The sequence below is a fragment of the Gavialis gangeticus genome, unplaced genomic scaffold (genome assembly GCF_001723915.1).
Source record: "Gavialis gangeticus isolate Ggan-Ray unplaced genomic scaffold, GavGan_comp1, whole genome shotgun sequence".
NCBI classification, from domain to species: Eukaryota; Metazoa; Chordata; order Crocodylia; family Gavialidae; genus Gavialis; species Gavialis gangeticus.
Window position 1 is genome coordinate 51,110,379 of NW_017729030.1, and position 20,763 is coordinate 51,131,141.

At 38.0% G+C, this 20,763-nt stretch overlaps 1 protein-coding gene across 11 annotated transcripts in view; it reads right to left on the bottom strand.

The window, feature by feature from the left end:
• Positions 1–20,763, bottom strand: part of LRBA (LPS responsive beige-like anchor protein) — a 760,533-nt gene that overhangs the window by 64,147 nt on the left and 675,623 nt on the right. For all 11 annotated transcript variants that reach the window (XM_019522192.1, XM_019522187.1, XM_019522186.1 and 8 more), the window contains one exon: positions 5,433–5,600. In XM_019522192.1, the coding sequence (XP_019377737.1) occupies positions 5,433–5,600 (168 nt within the window). The remainder of the gene's footprint in view (positions 1–5,432; positions 5,601–20,763) is intronic.

The window sequence follows — 20,763 nt, forward strand, 5'->3', positions numbered from 1 at the left end:
GGCTGCTCTGGCCCAGCTCTACATGCTGCAGAGGGGCTGGCTAGGGTATGAGAGTGCTCCAGTGTGGGGCTAGCCAGTAGGCAGCCCTGCATTGAAGCACCCTTGTGCCCCAGCAAACCCCATTAGCATCTACATGGGTACTGCTACACAAAGAACGCTGCTGCAAGATAGTACCTGTATTTACAAGTACTAATCTGCAGTGTAGTTAGTTAGTTACCTGCAGCCAAACAGGGCCTCACATGTAGATATTGAGACTACTGCAGAGCTAATTAGGGAGCCCCACAGTAAACATCCTGTGTAGATGTGTCCACTGGCTGCACTTCTACAGTTGTGTGGTTGCCAGTTTGAGAAAGGTTCCTGTCCATCTCTAACAGACCTGCTCACCTGCACATCCTTGGGAGTGTTTTGAGGTAAAAGTGTGAACTCTATTAGCCACAGAGTCCTAAGTTTTATTTGAGTTGATACAATTAATGTCTATCTTAGTAACATAATAATGAAAGGGAAAAGCAGCAGCCTTCATTTTTTTTCCTGCTCTCCAATATGTATTTAATATCTTTTATCCTTATACCAATGTCAAATAAAATATCTAAGTGCAATTGATTTTCTGTGCTGTAATAATACATAGTAGCTTTTGGGAAGGGGATTAGCTTATTTTCCTCTAAATATACTACCTCATACAGTCACCAATTTAAAGGGGGCTTTTTGAGGAGATATGTGCTGGGAAATATAATCATGAAATATCTAAATCAAACAAATTCTCCACTGACTTCGTGCAATTTCTCAAGTTTCAGTTCTTGATTAGTTGCCAATTGCAAAGACTCAATCAGCTATTTTCATTCTTGTGTAGCCATTATGGAAAGAGCTACATTTGCAGTAAAAACAAAGGAAATACTGTGTGGAAAATTAATCAAACCAGTGAAAAGTATCTAGACCAGCAGTGCTTGACCTCCAGCTTGCAGGGCTCCTCCTGGGTCTGGAAATTGGTGGCAGGGGAGTGATGGCAGAATTAAGAGTCACAGCTTCCAGAACCACAGCAATTAATGCTGCTGCCACTCCCATACTGCCAAATTTCCAGATGACATGGTCCTGCATGCCGGACTGTACCTGAGGACCAACCCTGCACACTACCCCCATTGGTGGCGTCTGGCCAGAAGGTTGAACAGTGGTCTACTATTTAAATTACTAATTAAAAAAAATAAAACATAATTTTAATTTACTATCAGTAGATCTAGATAGACAAGTGTGGCAACCTTCCTCTTGCATCCAAAAACCAAAGAAGCCCTTTTTCAGAACAGATATATGCATGTGGGACACTACTGCAGTAGCGTAACTAAGGTGAGGTGACCAGGTCAGGAGCCCCAAGTGCTGACTTAGTGGAGCACGGAGGAACACGGGTGAGAGCAGAAAAATAACAGTTGCCACTGCAGCCACATGACTGCAAGATACGTGGCATGCCAGCAGCCAGAAGTCTCTGCTGTCCCTATCATCCCAGGTTAAATCTTGACACAGATCTAGATATGACAATTCAAGACAGAACAAAGAGTTGGTACTAAATGCAACATTACCTCTGGCAAATTTTTTATGTTGCAGAGCAAATACAAATGGCTCACTAAGCAGTCACTTCCCTCTACATTGAATCTCTTTCGGAAAAGATAAGTGAGCACAGAGGACAAAGTTAATTGCGCTGTTGTTACACCGAACAGCTAGAAGAATGGGAAGCCAAGAGAGCAAAATGGAAGATGTACAAAGACATGCCAGCAGATTCACTAGATCTCTTCGTTATCCTGGCTGTGGCCCCTTTCCCCCTGCTGCCCTGGCTCAATCTCTCTCTTGCACTACCCCCACCAGAGATTTGCCTTTAAATTATGCATGCTTTTCACTCCCATGGGTTTATCTGCCAGAAGGTAGCATGTGGCCCATGGTTTGCATTTGAGTTTAAGAATTTCTATTACAGCAGTCAGATCCTTTCAAAATACTTCACTTCCTTTATTCCCATAGGCAGAAAGAATGGCAGGAAAAATTGTTCACAGCAGTATAAAGGGATGTAAAAGTTCTACATTTTCAACTGAAAAAAAAGGTTAAAATATGGTTTTAATCAGGTAGTTTTCCTACCCAGACCAGTGTTTCCTTCTTGTAATATATGTAACCTGACTAACCGTAAAAGTAGTGATGCCAGTTGGAGCAGTTTAGGAGACCAGAGGAAATTTTGCATTAGCCTAAATTCCTCCCCTCCCCAGTTTTTTTCCCAGTACTATTTTGTGTGTGGCCTCTGATGAAGAACCAGGTTACCAGTACCCAGATGTGAGGATTCACCATCAATACACACACTTCGGGCTTACTTTTTAGTTACTAATGTGGCCTTGGGAAGGTGTGTATATTTTCTCTCACACAAGCCATTTAGAGATATTCCCGTGATTTAAATATACTTTATTTCCATGAGATTATTGACTCTTAGTACTTTGTAAATTTCCAAGACTACAGAAGCTTTTAAAATTCTTGCATGACCTAAAAGCCTTTTGTGACTTAATACAATTGTTATGATTTAAAGAAAAATGTCTTTTTAAAAAAAGTGTGTTCTAAACCATTAAAAACTGAAAATGTTCCTCCCTGTAATAGCATAAAACTCCTTACTCTAGTCCTGTATATTAATAAAATATTTGACCTTTTTGTGTCTAAAAACATTGTTAATTGCCAGACCAGAAACTCATCTGACCCCTTGACTATGATGATTTCAGGGCAAAAAGGAGGAAACATTTTCTGGCAGCCTGATTTAAAAGCAAAACTGGCAGGTGATTGAAGCTGCTCAAGGATAGGGTATGCTAGTGTAAGTCCTCAGGGAGATGGATTAGTAGGCAGGAAGAAAGTGAAGCTGTCAAAGGTGCATGATAAATTCATTTAGCACATAGATACAGACTGATTAAGCACACAGATATATACACAATCTGATTTTTTTATTGCTTTCATCTTCATTCATGAGTTAAAGACAGAATATCTCACTATTGATGATGACATTCATGAATTCTCTTTGCACACTTATTGATACACATATGACAACTGATCAGCCACTGCATTTTTATTACAAATGCCTGTGTGTATAATAGAGAGATTACATGTTACACAAAATAAAGATACATTAAAGGGATATCAAATTGTTTGAAGGATTTTTATTATTAGAAATATTTTTGCTTGGCTTGCTGAAAAATATTTAAGGAAAATTTTGCAGCTGAGAAGTCTTCAAACAGCAAAGATGCTCAAAACAAATACTGATTGATAGTACTCATTTTGCTGTTGATCTTTTGTATATGTATTTTTGACTCGAGCAGAAAAGTTTCAGCAATCTCTTATGCTTGTTGAACAACTCCATCATTGTGGTCCTAACCATGATATTTTTTCTTTCCCTCCCCTGTTTTTAGGCCACTCACTTCTATGGTGCAGACAGTATGAAGCAACTTAAAAGCAGTCGTCAACAAGCCAGAATTGCAAGGATTACATCAGATAAAACCAGTACAAAATCATGACTCCTACTTAGAGAACAGGCTGTTGTGTGTGTGTTCATACAAAGGGCACATCTATCTATAAGCTGAAATAACAGCGTTTTAAACAGATTTTTAACTTCTTTGCTCCTAAATGATTTTTTCAGGCTACACTGTAAGTAAACATGGATCACAGTTATATTGATAATGCAGCTGTTCTTGAAAAATTAAAAACTACATAAAAGTTTAATGTGCTGCAGGCTGTTACTCTGATTACTCTTTCTTCAGTTATTTGCATTGTTCAATGTCCTTTTACAGAAAGATTATTTTTATGCTTCTCTATTACACGTATAAACCACTAGGAAGTTAACATTAGAAGAAAAAATATCCTAAGAGAGAAATACAAGGTAAAAATTAGATTTATAGCACATATTTCTTGTACCACTAATGTCAACCAGTCTTAGCATATTCAGTATTTTCTTTTTAGAAAAAGATCCATTCTTAATAGCAACTAAATTTCATATATCCTATATAAAACAAAACTAACTTCAATGAAAATTAAAAATAAATAAATATTTTTAAGCCCAAGCAATAGAATCACATTTGGATTTTTTCCACCACACTCTTAAACCTTTGCGCTACTTCAGGAGTCTACTAACTAATCTTTTCAACGAGGTGTTTCCTAGTCATTGTACAGTGAAAAATATAATTATTGAAATGAAAAAAATAATGAGTTTCAGCAGTATTTTGCTGTTAGCTAAGTTTCACCTGGAGGTCAGATTTTCTGTATGTGCAGGTAAAGTAGCAATTTGGAACTATTTATTTATTGAAATGGCTACTAGACCCTGCTTTGATATCTCTTTCAATAAATATTACACCGCAAAACTGAAAACCTAATATATTTTTAAATTCTATAATGAATGCTTGAGTGTGGAAATTCCATAATCAAATATTCCTTTTTCCACTTCAACTGAATATTTCCTTCTGGTATTTATATTTAGCTATGCTTTTTAATAGAACAGTGTCTTTGTCCACATCTGTTCTCAGTGTCTTTAATTTTAAAACATGTTATAAAAGTCACATTTTTTTCTATAGTTAATATACATATGATTATGTTTGGTTCAAATTTACTGTCCTGAACAAAAGCAGCAAAGTCCATCATGAACCATTTTGTATTTTTAACAAAAGCTATACCTTTTTAAATCCACAAAGCAATATTTGGCAGGAGTTCCAAGGAATATTTTAGAAAATAAATTTTTGCCTAATCCTGCAATTGTTCCCACATATATGATTTCTGTTATACTAACATGGGGTATTATCATTTTAAGATGTATCATTTTCCTTTTTCCTATAAAATACAACATTTTTAAGTTTTAATATGACACCATAGCAAGACCAAAGAAGAATAAAGGAGATCATTCTATAGTTATATGGAATTCTATGTATGCTACATATGAAAAGAAAGTTATAAAAGAGTAGTATAACAGGAGTATAAAAGAGTATGAAAGTTCATAAAAGAAAGTTATTAAGGTTGCAAAGCTGATAACACAATAGTTAAGGAAGAGGTCAAATATAAAAATTCTCATAATTTGAATATATTATAAAACAGAAATTCATCATACACTTTTTCATGAGATCTTAGACTTAGTACACAGGACAAACAGTACATATGAAAATGAACCAATTACTTCACACTTATTTTTTCTTTAGTTTTTAATGCATCCAGAATGTAGGCAGAGAGAGATTAAGACCACCATTTGCAGAAGCGTCCACACGTTTTGTGAAATTTAGTGACTAACATTCAGGACTTGAAGCTCTTGGGCCTCACTGGTCTACAGCCAAGCTTCCCCAGAAAATCAGAGATCTGAAGAACTACTGATAAAGTTGGAATCCTTTATTGAATGAAAATGGCAGTGTTTAAGCAAGATTTTTTTCCTCCAGTTTTTAATGAACACTTACCTCTCTCAATACAGGCTCTGTTATCGAACTCAAATTCACTGCTCCTTCATAGGTTAAATAGTAGAATACATTCAGGGATCGGACAGCCTCTGGCCCTTGCTGTTTGTAGCCAAAAATTAGATCAATCCACTGGTGAAGCTGGCATGAAACAAACTCACTCTCCAAGGCCTGTAACAAAATGCAACATACATTATCTTTGAGAAAACCAAATATTCAAAAATGGGTTAGGGAGATACCTTTAGCAGTAATGGGAACATTACTAATAATATTTCAGAGAAATTGTACAAAAATTAGTAATGCCTTAGCTGGGGCAAGGCAGTGCAATGAAAACCAGCCATGTAGGCCACCTGTTCTGCCTCCTAGGAACCAAAAGGGAAAGGGGATTCCAGTGGCTGGGATACAAAAAACAGCTGCTAGGTAGCTTTTGCTCTTTGGACATGTAAAAGATAGCCTGGGATGTTGCTGGAGAGAGATCATTTGAGGTTGGAGGGCTGTCTTTCCCCCCCCAAAGGCTACACTAACTTCAATTCTCACCAAGCCATTAGGCCTTACTACAGACCCAGATGCCAGGTGTGCCCTCTCATCAGCACAGATAACATCACCCCTTGACCAAACAAATTATAACAGCCCAGGATCATTCACTTGTTCCTCTACCTGCTCATATATGTTATCACCTACTTACAGTGACTCCATGCTGTCTGCATTGGATAGACAGGATGATCTCTACACAAAGCAATGAAATGATGCCATTTTGCCATCAATTACAGAAAGAAACAAAAGCCCATGGCAGACCACTAACCGCCCTGCACACTACATCACTGACCTCGGAGTAACTGTACTCAGAAAATAAAACTATAGAGACTTGAAGGCAAAACTCAAACTGCAGAACTAGAAATCATCCATGATTTGGATTCGGGTATTAAAAACGAACTAGCAAAGTTCACTGATAACACTGAACTATGGGGGAGAGTGGTCATGCTCAAAACCAGGCTGGCAATACAGGCTGACCTGGACAGGCTCATGAGATGGGTGGACCTCAACCTGATGTCATTTAATATGGACAAATGTAAAGTGCTCCACCTGAGGAGAAATAATCCACAACACACTTACAGGCTCGGCAGTGCTACGCTTTCTAGCGCCACATATGAATGAGACTTGGGTGTCGTGATAGACAACAAAATGAACAGAAGCCACCATGCTGTAGCTAGCAGAGCAAATCAAACATTGGCATGCATCTACCGAGGCATCTCGAGCAAGGCTAATGATGTCATCCTCCCTCTCTACTCAGCCTTGGTGAGACTGCAGCTGGAGTTCTGCGTCCAGTTCTGGGTGCTGCACTTCAGGAAGAATGTGGAAAAGCTCGAGAGAGTCTAAAGGAGAGCCACGCACACGATTAGAGGCCTAAAGACCAGGTCATACAAGGACAGGCTGAAAGACTTGGAACTGTTCAGCCTAGAGAAGAGAAGACTCAGAGGGGACTTGGTGGCAGCCTGTAAGTATATCAAGAGCGTACATCAGGGCCTGGGGGAGCATCTAGTCACCAACACCCCCCAGGGGAGGACAAGAAATAATAGGCTGACTGAGGATTGCTTCAGGCTAGACATAAGGAAAAATTTCTCTACAAGTCGAGTACCAAGGGTTTGAAACAGGCTCCACCCCGGAGGTGGTGCAGTCATCCACACTGGCAATCTTCATAAAGTATCTTGACACCCATCTTGCTGGGGTCATCTGATCCCAGCAGTCTTTCCTGCCCAAGGTCAATGGGGCTGGACCCAATAATCTGTAAAGTCCCTTCTAGCCCCTAATAACTACGAAACTATGAATCCACAAACCAGCATCTGTTATAGTCTCACTATTGACTCTGGATTCTTCTGCCATTGACTAGCTTTTACAACCCCTATGTCCCTCAATAAGTTAAGTGTCTATTGACTTATTCAACATACCTCCACCTCTCAGAACTGTCACCGCCTATCTTTTGTATTTAAATTCCCCTGTATTTAGAACCCTTGCTTTCTGCAAGTCCATTTAGAGCATCTGAGAAAGCTACAAAAACTTATATCTGTCTGAACTAGCTATTCTCTAAGGGCCCTCTACACATGTAGGTAAAGATGTGATGGGATCTAATATATGTTCCACACAATTGCAGCTCCTGCCATGCTACACATGCATAGCAGGACGTCTGACTGTGAGATTGTGAATCAGAGCCCATCATGCCTTATCACTGGTGCAGGAAGCAAGTTCCTGCAGCTGGGAGCCTCCTCTGCGACTGGGACATCATAGCTACTGCGATCTCCCAACCACAGGGGTGCACAGTGCACCCCTGCAGCTGGGCACACTGCCATCCGATGGGGCTTTCAACCATGGGAACATGTTCTCCCATGACTGGGAGCCAGCATCAGCTGGGAGCTCCCAGGCTTGGCCCACAGCCAGCAGCTCCTATGAGCTAACGGGGCTCCCAGCCATGGGGTCACAGGCTACATGTGGAAATTAAAGCTGGACAGAAACCAGCTATAAGGTTATTATGCATTTTCCAGCAATAATTTTATAGCTGGCTGGGCCTTTTTATGGTGCCATAGTTAATTTATATATGTAGCCAGTCTAAATTAATCAATTAATTGGTAATTGTATAATACATGTAACATGTAGAGGTGGTCTAAGGTGCCACTCTATTCTGCCTTCTCCCTCAAGCCACAACATACATCAGATTTCACAACTTTATTGTTCAAATGGTAGTAGAAGTGTTACAAAGAGTAAGCATAATTAGTTCTACATACCAAACTTATTTAACAACACTGCAGCTCATATTAAACCTGTCTGGGACTGTTCTTTCTAACACAGCTACCAAGGTAATGTACTTACTATGCCAACTATAAAGAGGGTGTATGTTTATGGGGGTTGCTAAATTTGCTAGCGACTTCAAAAAAATTGGATGGGTCAGACCATCTGCTTATAAATTTCATAGAAACACAGAAAAAAGAGCTAGAAGGTGCCTCAGGAGGTCATCTAGTGCAACCCTTTGTTTGAGTCATGTCAATGATACCAGACAAAAGTTTGTCTAACCTGAACTTAAAAACTCCCAACGATAGAGATTCCACAACTTTTCCAGCCAATCTGTTTCAGTACTTAACCAGCCTCATATTTTCAGAAAGCTGTTCCTAATATGCCACCTAAATTTATGTGGTTTCTTGATTTGCCCATGAGTGCTTAACCTCAGAAGGTAGACAGACACTACTAGGTAGCTAAGAAATGTTCATTTCTTCTCCACATAGCAATACAGCAGATTACTACCACATAACTTTAGGGAGGTTTTGGGAACTGCTACCATTTTTATGCTAGTCAGCAAATTTAAATGTTATATTTAGCAAGCATATACATCTATTGGCTGGAAACTAAAACTGTATAATCTCCAGGTCTTTGGCTTACCACAATCAAGTTCAACAGAAGTAAAAAATTAGTCTATGTTCTGCCTATGACAAGACAGTTAGGCTCATACCCAAAAAAGAACACAGCATGTACATACTAATTTATATACCCCAGACACTTCCAGATCAAAAATCAATGCAAGTTCTTGAGATTCTTGATGCACTGATGCGCAACCTTTTGGCCCTGTGGCCAGATTAAGCCCTGAATTCCAGGATCAGGCCCTGGGGCCCAGCACTGCCCCCTGCCCTGCCCTGCCCCTCACCACAGCCCAGGGTTGGGGGCCTGGTGCCACCCCCTCCTGCCCCAGTGGTCTTCGAATCAAAGAAACAAAAAAATAGGGTTGGAAGGGACCTCAGAAGGTAATCTAGTCCAACCCTCTGCTCAAAGCAGGACCATTCACACCTAAATCATCCCAACCAAGGTTTTGCCTAGCTAAGTATGAAAAACCTCCAAGGATGGACATTTCACAGCCTCGCTGGGTAGCCTGTTCCAGTGCTTTACTATCCACTTCAAGCGAAAGAGCGTTTCCTAAAATCTAAGCTAAACTTCCCTTCCTGCAACCTGAGACCATTGCTCTTTGTTCTGTCATCTGACACCACTGAAAACAGTCTAGCTCCATCCTCTTTGTCAGTAACCTTCAGGTAGTTGAAGGCTGCTATTAAATCCCCTCTCAGTCTTTTCTTCTCCAGACTAAATAAGGCCAGTTCCCTCAGACTCTCCTCAGAAGTCATGAACCTCAGCCCTTAACCATTTTGTTGCCCTCCACTGGACTCTCTCCAATTTGTCCATATCCTTTCTGTGGTGGGGCCCCCAAACTAGACAACAGTATTACAGATGTGCTCTCACCAGAGTCAGAGGGGAATAATCACTTCCCTCATTCTGCTGGCAACACTCCTATTAATGCAGCTCAGTATGCCATTAGCTTTCCTCACAACAAAGGCATGCTGTTGGCCGATACTCATCTTATTGTCCACTGTAATCCCCAGGTCCTTCTCGGCAGAGGTGCTGCCCAGCCAGTTGGTCCAAGCCAGATGGTTGATAAAGATACTGAACAAAACCGGCCCCAGGACCAAACCCTGGAGCACTCCACTTGATACCAGCTGTCAACTAGATATTGAGCCATTGATTACTACCATTTGGGCCCAACAATCCAGCCAGTTTTATATCCACCTTACAAGCCATTCATTTAACTCATACTTCCTTAGTTAGCTGGTGAGAAAGTTGTAGGAGACCATATGAAAAGCCTTGCCTCTAGTTTGACATACAACTTGTGCCACCCCAGCCTGCCCTGCATACTTGGATCAGGCACCATATCCACTGTGCAGGCCTTAGGGTTCCTCATGGGCCTGAAAATTTGGTGGGGAAAAAATTTCCAGACCCATAGGGAGCTATACAGGCCAGATAACATGGTGCTATGGGCCAGATCTGCCCCACAGGCCAGAAGTTGAGCATCCCTGCACTAAATCAATGAAACTCAACCTTTTAGGTGGGCTGGGCACTTGAGACCAGCTGCACCGCAGGGTACCCCTTCCCTCTGGTAGGGAATAGAGCAGGAGAGAAGGAGAAGGAAGGTGGCTGCCAAAGCCAGAGAGAGGGGAGGAAAGAGAGGGGAAGAGGGAGAAAGGAGGCTGTCATAATGGAGGGGAGACAGAGACAGCTGAGAAAGAAACGTGTGGTATTGCACAGGGCAGAAAAGGGGATGTACCAGGCTGAACTGCTTGTTGCTGATCTTCTGTGCCACTGGCTGGATCTGGTCATGTTGGGCACTAAATCTGGCCTGCAAGCTGTAGATCGAGCGCATGATTGCATTAAACAACTTTCAACCACAAAGTCAAGCCTGCCTTCATGAACATAATCACAAAAAAAAGTTGCTAGTTGCTGCTGGTACACCCACATGATTTCATGATACGAGATTTCTCATTCATTATTATTCAAATGGGTCCATCCTGTGAGCTGCTGTTTTTGGCACGAAACCTTTAGAACATTTTAGCTCATTCCTCAAACAGCCAAAGGCTCAAACCAAAGCACAGGGACATGGAGAACGTTCTCAATTTCTGAACATGTGGGATGTAAGGAAACAGGCCAAAGTCTCATAAAGACCTAACTCTCACTTGCATGGATGAGGATCTAGGCTATAGGAGTGGGTGGGAGCATTTCTTCGAGAGAAATAGATTTATCTAACTGAATTAAATAATTAAATAACTCATAGGATGCTGCCTCACACAGTATTCCCTCTCTAATTTTAATAAGTGCATATTAAACAATATAAAGAAGTCTGATATTCTATTTGACTTGCAAAAAGAATGCCAGTTTTGTAAAAAAAAAAAAAAAAAGTCTAATTTTGAATAGAGGAAGTTAAAATGAATACAAAAACTTGAAAAAACACACTGTAATTTGCACACAAAAATGATAGGTTTGTTTCATTAACTGAAGCCTGAAAACATTTAAATTGACACATAAAAACAGCAATTGTCTTAATTTGTGTGGTGCACTCTGCACAAAAGCCCTAAATATGTTCAAATTAGAGCAAGCTGCTTGATTGTCACTGCAGTCTCATGTCACATTAATGCATGACAAACATTAAACCATACACTTAAATGGCAATTTATATCATTTAAATGTTTACTGCCAGACTAGCTCATCACTCATTTAAATGCGACTTTCTGACAGCTAATTTCAGTTAATTTTCCTCGATTCACTTAATTAGAACTTTCAATCAAGAAAAGACCTGTACATATCTTCCAGCTCATATTTTTAATTCAGATGCTCAGCTACTAAAAACATCCTCTTAAATGGATTACCCGATAGCATGTCACATTCTACAAGATGACCATATAGAAAAATCTTATAATAGATATGCTTATGCAGGACTTACTCTCATTTATGTAGTAGTATTCTGACTAGTACTTTAAATAAAAAATATATTAAGTTCATATACACAGAGACACGCAATTAAAACTATAAAAACAAACAAGCAAGCCAATTAAAAATTAATGATTTCAAAATTGTTTAATAAGATAAAACCAGTCAGGAGTCTCTTGAGTGTCCAGAGTGCTATGATATGGAGCAATAAAAATCTACAAGGCTCAGGGAAATGATGACTATATGAATTATTTTGTTGCTATCTTAACAAATCCTTTAAACACTGGAACATATTTATTATTTCTGCTTTACCTCTTTGATCTCAGAAAAGCATTTTTGTTTTAAAGACTTATGATTTTCATCTTGTTTAATATGCACAGAGCTTGATTGTGTTTTGTTTTTTCAATGGGCATGGTTCCTAGAGGGTATACGAAATAAAAACATATTATATGGTCATATTACATCCATAAAACATACAGGCATGGATAACTACAGTAATTTTGCTCTGCAGTCTCCTCAGATTACCAAATATGTAAATCTGACATCCCTTAAAAAAAAACGGCCACTTATTCCTACAGTTGTTCCTAGTCATCCTAAATTTTTAACTTTTTTCCAAGATTAAGGTAAAAGTATTTTTTGTAAATTAATTAGACTCAGAACTCAGAATAATAATGAAACACAAAATACTCTTCTTGGTCTTTCCCTTTCTATTACTCTGAACCATTTTCAAGCATCTTTCTCCAATTCTCAGGACATAAATGTGGAGGTTAAACAAAAAATGACTAAGATAAATATTACTACCTGGGAAACTGTACGAAATGCCAAATAATACACACACCATTTTACATGATAAATAAGCTTTTTCTGTCATTTTGAGTTAAGAGTTTTGTTTTGCTCATTGGAAATTTCTGACTTTGATGTAGAAAGAGAGGGATGAGATCACATCAATGCAATGAAAAAAAGTAATTGGATTACAAAATGATTAAAAAACAAACCCAATTTTAAGACAGACAACAAAATATAATCCCAAACTATAACAACTAAAATGCATCAAAAATCTGTAAAAAATGTTTAATACATGCAATTTATAACATTCATAAACTACAAAGTAAATCCAGTATATTCCCTGACAATGATCATTTTAAAGAGAAGATATAGTTGTTGCTGGTTTTGTGATTATTGTTATCATTATTATTATTATTCACCCAATATTACTCCATTACAAGAAAAAAAATGGAGGACATGGAATGCTAAACATTTAGGATTATTCAAACATCTAGGACAGACAGTCCTCATTAAGGCTAGAGTTAAATATGGTATGCAGCTATGGGATACTAACGTTCTTCCCACGCTGCTCTTAAAACTAACCAATCAATTGTTAGTACTCCCACAGCAAGCAGGATATATCATGTACACCCAGTGTGTGCTCTGAGTAAAATTTGTAAAACAAGAAAATCCACTAAAATGTCCAGCACCATACAGTAATATTCAACTCTATTGAGTTATTGTAAAATAAATCAGCGGCTAATGCCCAATTGTTAAGGATCAAATAAGACCTTGAAAAGACTGTCATGTGAAGCCACACACAAACTGTCAATTTAGTCCAGTGGGACCCATATTTGCTTTGACAAACTGTCTAGGGGCTGATATCTGTTTTTTTAATGAGATCTATTAGGCAGAGACTAAAACACTTGAGATATGCTAAAAAGTACAGTATACAGATGTCAAACACAAACACCTATTAGTAACTTCCATTTGTCCATTCCCAAGGCAGAAATGCTTCAAAACATCAACAAATTGAAGCTTTGATCTTCCAAGAAAACTTCCAGATTATTAATACCTACCTATAATTCAAATGCAAAGTTCAGTGGCATTAAATAAAATGCAAATAAAACTATGCCTTGAAATATAATTCTGAATTTTGTGACTCACTATATGGCTATTTATTTCCTGTTTCCTAAAAGCAATTAACAGAAAATATTTTAACTGAAAACAGCATTTTATGTGTTTATCTTAGAAAAACGGTGTACCAAAATCTGGTCAAATCTGAAATATGCTGGTCAAGTAAGAAATGGCTTTCTTTCTGTCATTCGCTGAACAGTACACCAGATTCCCACAGAATTTGTACTTCTAGAATCAGAAGTCCAAGTAATCTAGGCATATATTTCTAAACTATACTTAGCTACCTCTAGCTTTAATCCCTTCTCTCATTTTTTTTCTGGTTTAGAGTAGGTAAGAGGTCATACCATACAAAATGCTATTTAAACCATACCAGTATCTTTAAAATAAGAGTTATACCAATGTTATTGTATTGGATATAATTATATTTTCTGTTTAAAGATCTGTGCAAATTTTTGTTGTATTAAATAGTTACAGGTGGCAAAAATAAAAGTGCAAACCATCTAACTGAGGACAAGACTACTTTTAAATATGCAAAGGGAATTAGGTGCATACTGTTTTATTCCTGTAAATATAGTTTTAAGCACTAGAATAATTTGACAAAAATTATGCTGCTTCAAATCTCATAGAACATTAGTATTAGATGTGCAAATATGAATCAGCTATGAACAGCCATCAGAGGGCAAAAAAAAAATATTTTCATTCCACTTTAAAACAAGCGATGCCATTGTGATTACTCAAAATTAAGTTTAATCTTTATAAATTTTTCAATTCATAATAAAAATGCTTATGTATGGACATGATAGATATAATTAGGGTTCTAGAAACTTTAAACACACAACATAATTTGATCTGATATCTTTATGGTGTCAACAGCCACACAAAAGTATTGGATAACCAGCTTAAATGTGTTAAGTATGATATTTTAGGTGGCACACAACATATGAAAAACCAAGTGATCTATTATGTTTGCATGTGCTGCATCTCAAATACTGGTTGGTAATGTTGCCTTACCATTGATATATGACCTTTGTAAATTACAACAAAGGCGGCTGATTTTTTTCAGTCTAATTAGAACTGTTTCAAATTTTCCTGCTAAATATATGATAGAAAGTCCTTTCAACTTATTTTATTCTAAAGTTTCTTTCCATGTCAACTGTGTTCCAATCAAAATATGCTTTGAATTAAATGATTTTGATTGAATATGTGGATCACATTACACTTCTAAGATTTAAAGTCCAAAAAGGAAAAGTTTAGCCTGTTCAAACAAAGCAAAAGCAGCCACTTTGTGGAGAGCTATTCACATTTACAAAGACTGACAAATTGTTTGTGTGCACCATTAGGTCTAGTTTCTGCAATAGTTGCCAGATTTCCTGTCCTCCTAATAAGATATTAACTCTTTAGATGCTGACCTTGTATTTTAAGACACAAAGGTAACCAATTGTATTTTAAAGTTTCATTACATTTTTTTCAGATATATTCTAGTGAACACAAGCGAAAATAAATCTAAAATAATCTAATCTGTTATCAGATATATATTAAACAAGGGCTGTCCAACTGGTGGCCCACAGGCCACAATCGGTTAAAGTGCGGCCCCCAGGCTCCCACAGGGCTGCCCACTCCGCCCATTGCTCCAGCTGCTGAAGCAGCCAGGGTCTCTGGGCTCTCTCTCCCTCCATCTTCCCCTTCCCTGCATGAAGGGACAGGCTGGTGCAGATTGCAGCTCAGGGAGCCTGAGAGCTGTGGTACAGCAAGAAAGCTTGTGACCAGGGGGCTTAAGTGAGGTGGGAAGCTCAGGCATCTGGTTTAGTGAGGAGGGAAGGTAAGGGATAGGGGCAGGCTGTAGGGGACAGGGGGCCGGTATGGAACCTGGGCATACAGTGCACCAAAGGAGGGATTCTGGGGCTCTTCATACAGTAGGCAGATGTACAATATAGCAGGTGGGCACCAGGGCACACGGTGCAATGGTGGGGGAGGTAAGGGGTCATATGATGAAGCTGAGGAAAATGCAGAGCGTGGCCCCAGTGGCCCATGGCCTCTACTGGTTCAGTGCCTGCTTTTGTGGTCCATGAAGTGTGTGGCCCTCAGCAGCTCAGAAGGTGGACAGCCCTTTATTAACTTAAGGACTGCTTTGGAAACCTTTCAGGAAGGAGAGAGGAAGACAGCAGATCTCTCTCTGCATGATACAAATTTTAGAAGCTTGAAATTGACCTTAAAACTTTGCGCACAATTGGTAGTTCCTTGCATAAGCAATGTTATCTTCGTGCCAGTAATGCCAGTAAATGTATGTGATGTTATCTACTGTATTTTACAAATTAGGTTAACCATGAAATATAGCAGGCAGTGGCAACTCTTGTACATCTCTGATTGTATGGACTGTATCACTCAGCTTTGGATATCATTTTTTACAATCCAGCTCAGAAATACACTGCCAATTTTTTCATGTTTTACTGCTTCTAGACTCCATAAACAACACACCAGAAAACAAGGCAAAAACCTGTATCCGTCTAGACAAAAGAGGAAATAAGCAGGTAATTTAAAAGGAGCAAATCTTTACTCATGAACTATAAAAAGGAGATGTAATCTTTTTCCTAGAAAAGCCAATACTGAGGATTAAAAATCTTCAACACTGGGAGGACCTTTAAAAAAGATTATTTTTTGCTTTTTAAACAGCAATACAGTATTAAGATATGTTTTAGGAGTTGTTTGGAATACTAAACGATTATGAAAAATACATTTTAGAACAAAATGAATATTGTACAAGCAACGCTGCAGAGAAAATGTATTTTGGAATCTAATTCCTTTAAGATCCCATCTACATTTTTATAATCTACTAAAAAAACAAGCATAAACCAGTACCACATTCAGAAAAAAGTCTCAAGCACTTGTGCATCATTTGGCAAGTGAAGCACTCTGTCTATAATTGTTATTTTGTAGTTTTAAATAGTATAGTGAAGCAGCTGGTATATATTTCTACGGTGAAGGCCATGTTTCCTTTCAAAATCATAGTTTTAATCTTAACTTCAATTTGTATTACTATATGCTAAGAACAAAACAGATAGACAAATTTGCAAAACATCTCCCAGTAATCACAGCACTTGAATTCTTAGGTGCTCACCCTTAAAATTTGTAATTGCCTCAGAAAAAAAATTGCTGCTTCATATGTGCAGTATAGATATCTAAACACTGTAGTAATCATAGGGAGATGAAAGAATAACAGCAAACAGTAATTTTCTATAGCAAAATTGGCATACCCTATTTCTTCAAATGTAAGATGCACTTTAAGATGAAACCAATTTTTTTTTTTACTGTGAACGTGAGAACAAATTAAAATCAAATAAGATGATACATAAAAGAGAGCTCTATGCATGGTTTTAATCAGATTTAAGATATAGGCCATTTTTATTTTTAAAATATGTTTTTAAAAAGAGTGCCTTTTACTCTAAGGAATATATTTAAGCATGGCCACTACATACAAAAAAATAGATGCAATTCTATATGTTACAAATTAACTTCATTTTAACCTCATCAATATCAACAATTAACACTAATTTACAATGGGGTCTAAAATCTAGAAATCCATCATATTAGTAGTTTCATTGTTTCATTGGGACTACCAATGTGTTTGTAGGATAGGAGTCATGCACTTAAGCGAGCTGCTATAAGAAAACATAAGGCATTTAGCTACCAAAAGATTGGTTGGGGTTTGCTGTGGGGCGGGGGGAGCATAATGTGAATATGTCCAAATATTCCCAAAATTTCCTATAAAAGAGCCTTTTATTCTATATAGGTAACAGACGATATTAAGATGTGGCTGCATTATATTCATGCAAGGTTGAGATGGGCAGACAAGCTTCTCCAGGTAAATCTGGTATCTTTTATTAGATCAACACAAATAGTTGGAAAAAACTGTTTGGAGATGGACACACTCAAGCATTCCCCACCCACCCACTTTGATTGTCATGAGCCAAACCAGAAAGTATGGCAGTGGAGGTGCCTATAATGGGATGTTCCTCAAGCAAAATCACCAGTGCATTTCCAGGTTTGATCATGCAGATGGGAGCAGATGAGTAGAGCTGCTTAGAAGCACCTTTCCCCAGACTGGTGCGATACATTGTAGAAACCTCAGGCAAGCACTGCAGTCACTCAGGCTCTCTGTTCCTGAGTGGGTGGAAGAAGGGCATTTTCATTAAAGCGGTTACCGAGAGAACCACTCTAATTAAAATGTTGCAGCATCACATGTATTAAGCCCTCACAGGATGCTTTATCTGAAGCTCATTCAACGAGCTTTAGCTAAAGCGCCCCAGCAGCCATTTTTAAACCCATGGGGGCTTATACATGTGATGCTGTAGTGATGCTGAAATGTTCTAATTAAAACGCAGAGCAGACTCAATCAAGTCTGCTCCAATGTGTTCTAATTAGAACGCATTGGAGCATGTGTATAGACATCCCCAGAGTCTACTGCTATATCTCCACTGCAGTACTGGGTATCTTAGGATCAGGACAGAAACCAGAGAAGTTCGGTGTCTCACGACCCAAACATTTTTTTTTAAGTTTCCTTTTATAGAAAATTACAAAATTTCTAATTTTATGAACCTGTGGAACAGAAATGCTGAGTTTCAATCAGATCTAGTCATAACACCTAATAACTAACAGCATTTTTCTGGATATCATTCCACTTCAGCTGACTGGACTTTTACAGACTTTTCACCATGGCAGCAGCATACAGAACGTCTTCCAGTGTTATATTAATTACACTGAGAATGGCCAGGGAATCAAGCTATAGACACATCAGGCTGATATGGGCATTCTGTAGGCAATTGAGGGGAACCTTTATGAGACTTACGCATTATTTAATGAGGCTGAAATTTAATATAGAAAAAAGATGTATATTCAAAAATTAATTTTTGGTTTAGCATATGTCACAACCTGCTAACTTAACTAAATTACATTCAAGTAGTTTCAGTTATAGGAAAAAAGAATTTTTGAAGTTAGGAATAGAAAAATCTAGAGTTGTTTTCACTGTCACTTTGCTATAAACTTTATCTGTGTCAGATTGAGACAAAAATAATACTAAAAAAATAAAAAAGGAAACATTCCTAAATCTGTCACTTAGGTCACATGTAGTATCCAAGGAAGAACTCAAACTTTTCATCTATGCTAGGCAAAAAGCTTTCTGATTCAGGATACTACTTTTTTTTTCTACACTTTTTATTGACAGCAACAAAGCTACAACATTTTAAATCTCACTCGTTAATCAGTTGACTTTGGAATAAAAACTAAACAATTGGTGTGACTGATAGTAACTAAAAGAAACGCCAAGACACAGGAACCTGGAAATGAAGTACCAAGCTTCTAGTGCAAAAACTTTTAACATCTAGATTAAAGTAAACATATGGATAACCTGAAATCTTTGTCTGCAGTTCAGTATCACTCAGAGAGCAAACTGACTGTGATACATGGCACTGAAAATAGAGACTTTTCAGGAACAGAGACCTGATTTAAAACTATACTGGTTTAAGTCAAGGGCAGGAGCTGGCTCCTCAGGAGGTACAACTGTCTTTGTCTAGTTCATGGGAAACATCTTTGGCTTCAATTCGACTTTGTGCTGAGGCCATAGATACTGCTCTACAGCTTAGCTGAACATGGAAGATGTTACCAATCCAGTACAGACTGATGTTATACAGAACATTGAAAAAATTTCTGCTTTCATTGCCAGCCACCTCCCAAACAGACAACAGAATTCTCTCTTCATATATGGGAAAAAGAGTGGAATACATGGGTGAAAAAATATAACCCTAAATTTAGGTAACTGCATAAATACAGTCAGAGTCTCTTTGCAGATAAAAGCGCACTAGCAAATCTTGTTGCCTCCCTGTTCTTATGCGAGTAAAAGGCAAGCAGCAAGGCAATAGTTAATTGAAACTAAATGGGTGCATGCAGGGGGAGGGAAAGGGGAAGCACAGAGTTAATCAGGGAGCATATCCAGAGCTAGGCATGGATAGGCCTCACTAATGAGCCTCAAGTACCCTGCAGTGGCTTTCAAACCTAACTGGCTTCAAACGATGCCACCCCATGACAGAATGCAGCTAGCCATAAGAGAAGGGTGATTAGAATAAATGACTAGAGTAATTAACTCTGATTTGAAACCACCTGACTGGAAAGAGAAGCTAGGAGCTGTTTAGCTGACAGTATTCTGGTAGAAAAAGGAAGCTTTCCTTAACTCTGTGTTTGTATGTGTTAGAAGAGCTCTTCCTTTCAAATAGCTATTTGGGGGCACTAATGAAAAGCAGCTTTCATTCAAGGGTCTCCCATTCATTTTGAAAGGAGGAGAAAATAAAAGCTTCAAAGTAGAACTAATTTACTTCACCCTAAACCCCCTTTGGTGAGTTAGCAGTTTGTATTATCAATAACAACAAAAAACCCTCTCTACATTACCCTTTTGAATATCCTTTACTTGTCTTAAAAAGCAGGGTTTTTTAACATTTTAAAGATGACTACTTTTTTCTTTCAGCAAAAATATTAAGGTTTTAAAGAAATCCAGTCCTCTAATGTATTTATTTAGACTATTTTTCAGGTTTGTTCGGCCAATTTTTAACATGAATGAAGTTTATTCCCTCTAGTGGTAGGAACTTTATTTTTTGCACTGCAGACAACAAAAATACCATATATTTTGAAATAGGACTGACAATCTTAAGGAGCTATTAGGCTGCACACACATTCATGTAATCTACCACACCATCTTGCTACTTCATTTTACTAAGAAGAATTACAAAGAGTAAGGGCATTACTACCTGCTGTTTTACAAGCAATCAACAATTCATTGTACCAATGTTGTCCTGTACCTGCTGAGTAAATGCTTTAAAAAAGTTTCACTAACTGCCCAGTAACAACTATAGTATAGTAGCAAAAGCAATTCACCAAGTGTTTATGCTGAAATTCTGATTTATTTGACAGCTTTATACCTTCAAGGCAAGATACAATTAAATGTTTTGACAACTAAACAAAAATTGTATAAATTTTAAAGCTCTTAAAGTTACTGAATCTAAAATCAAAATGCAGTAAAATATATAAAATGCTTTAAAAATTCCCTATTAAATGTAATTGCTTTAACTTTCTCAGCAAGAATTCTTTTCATATTTTATAA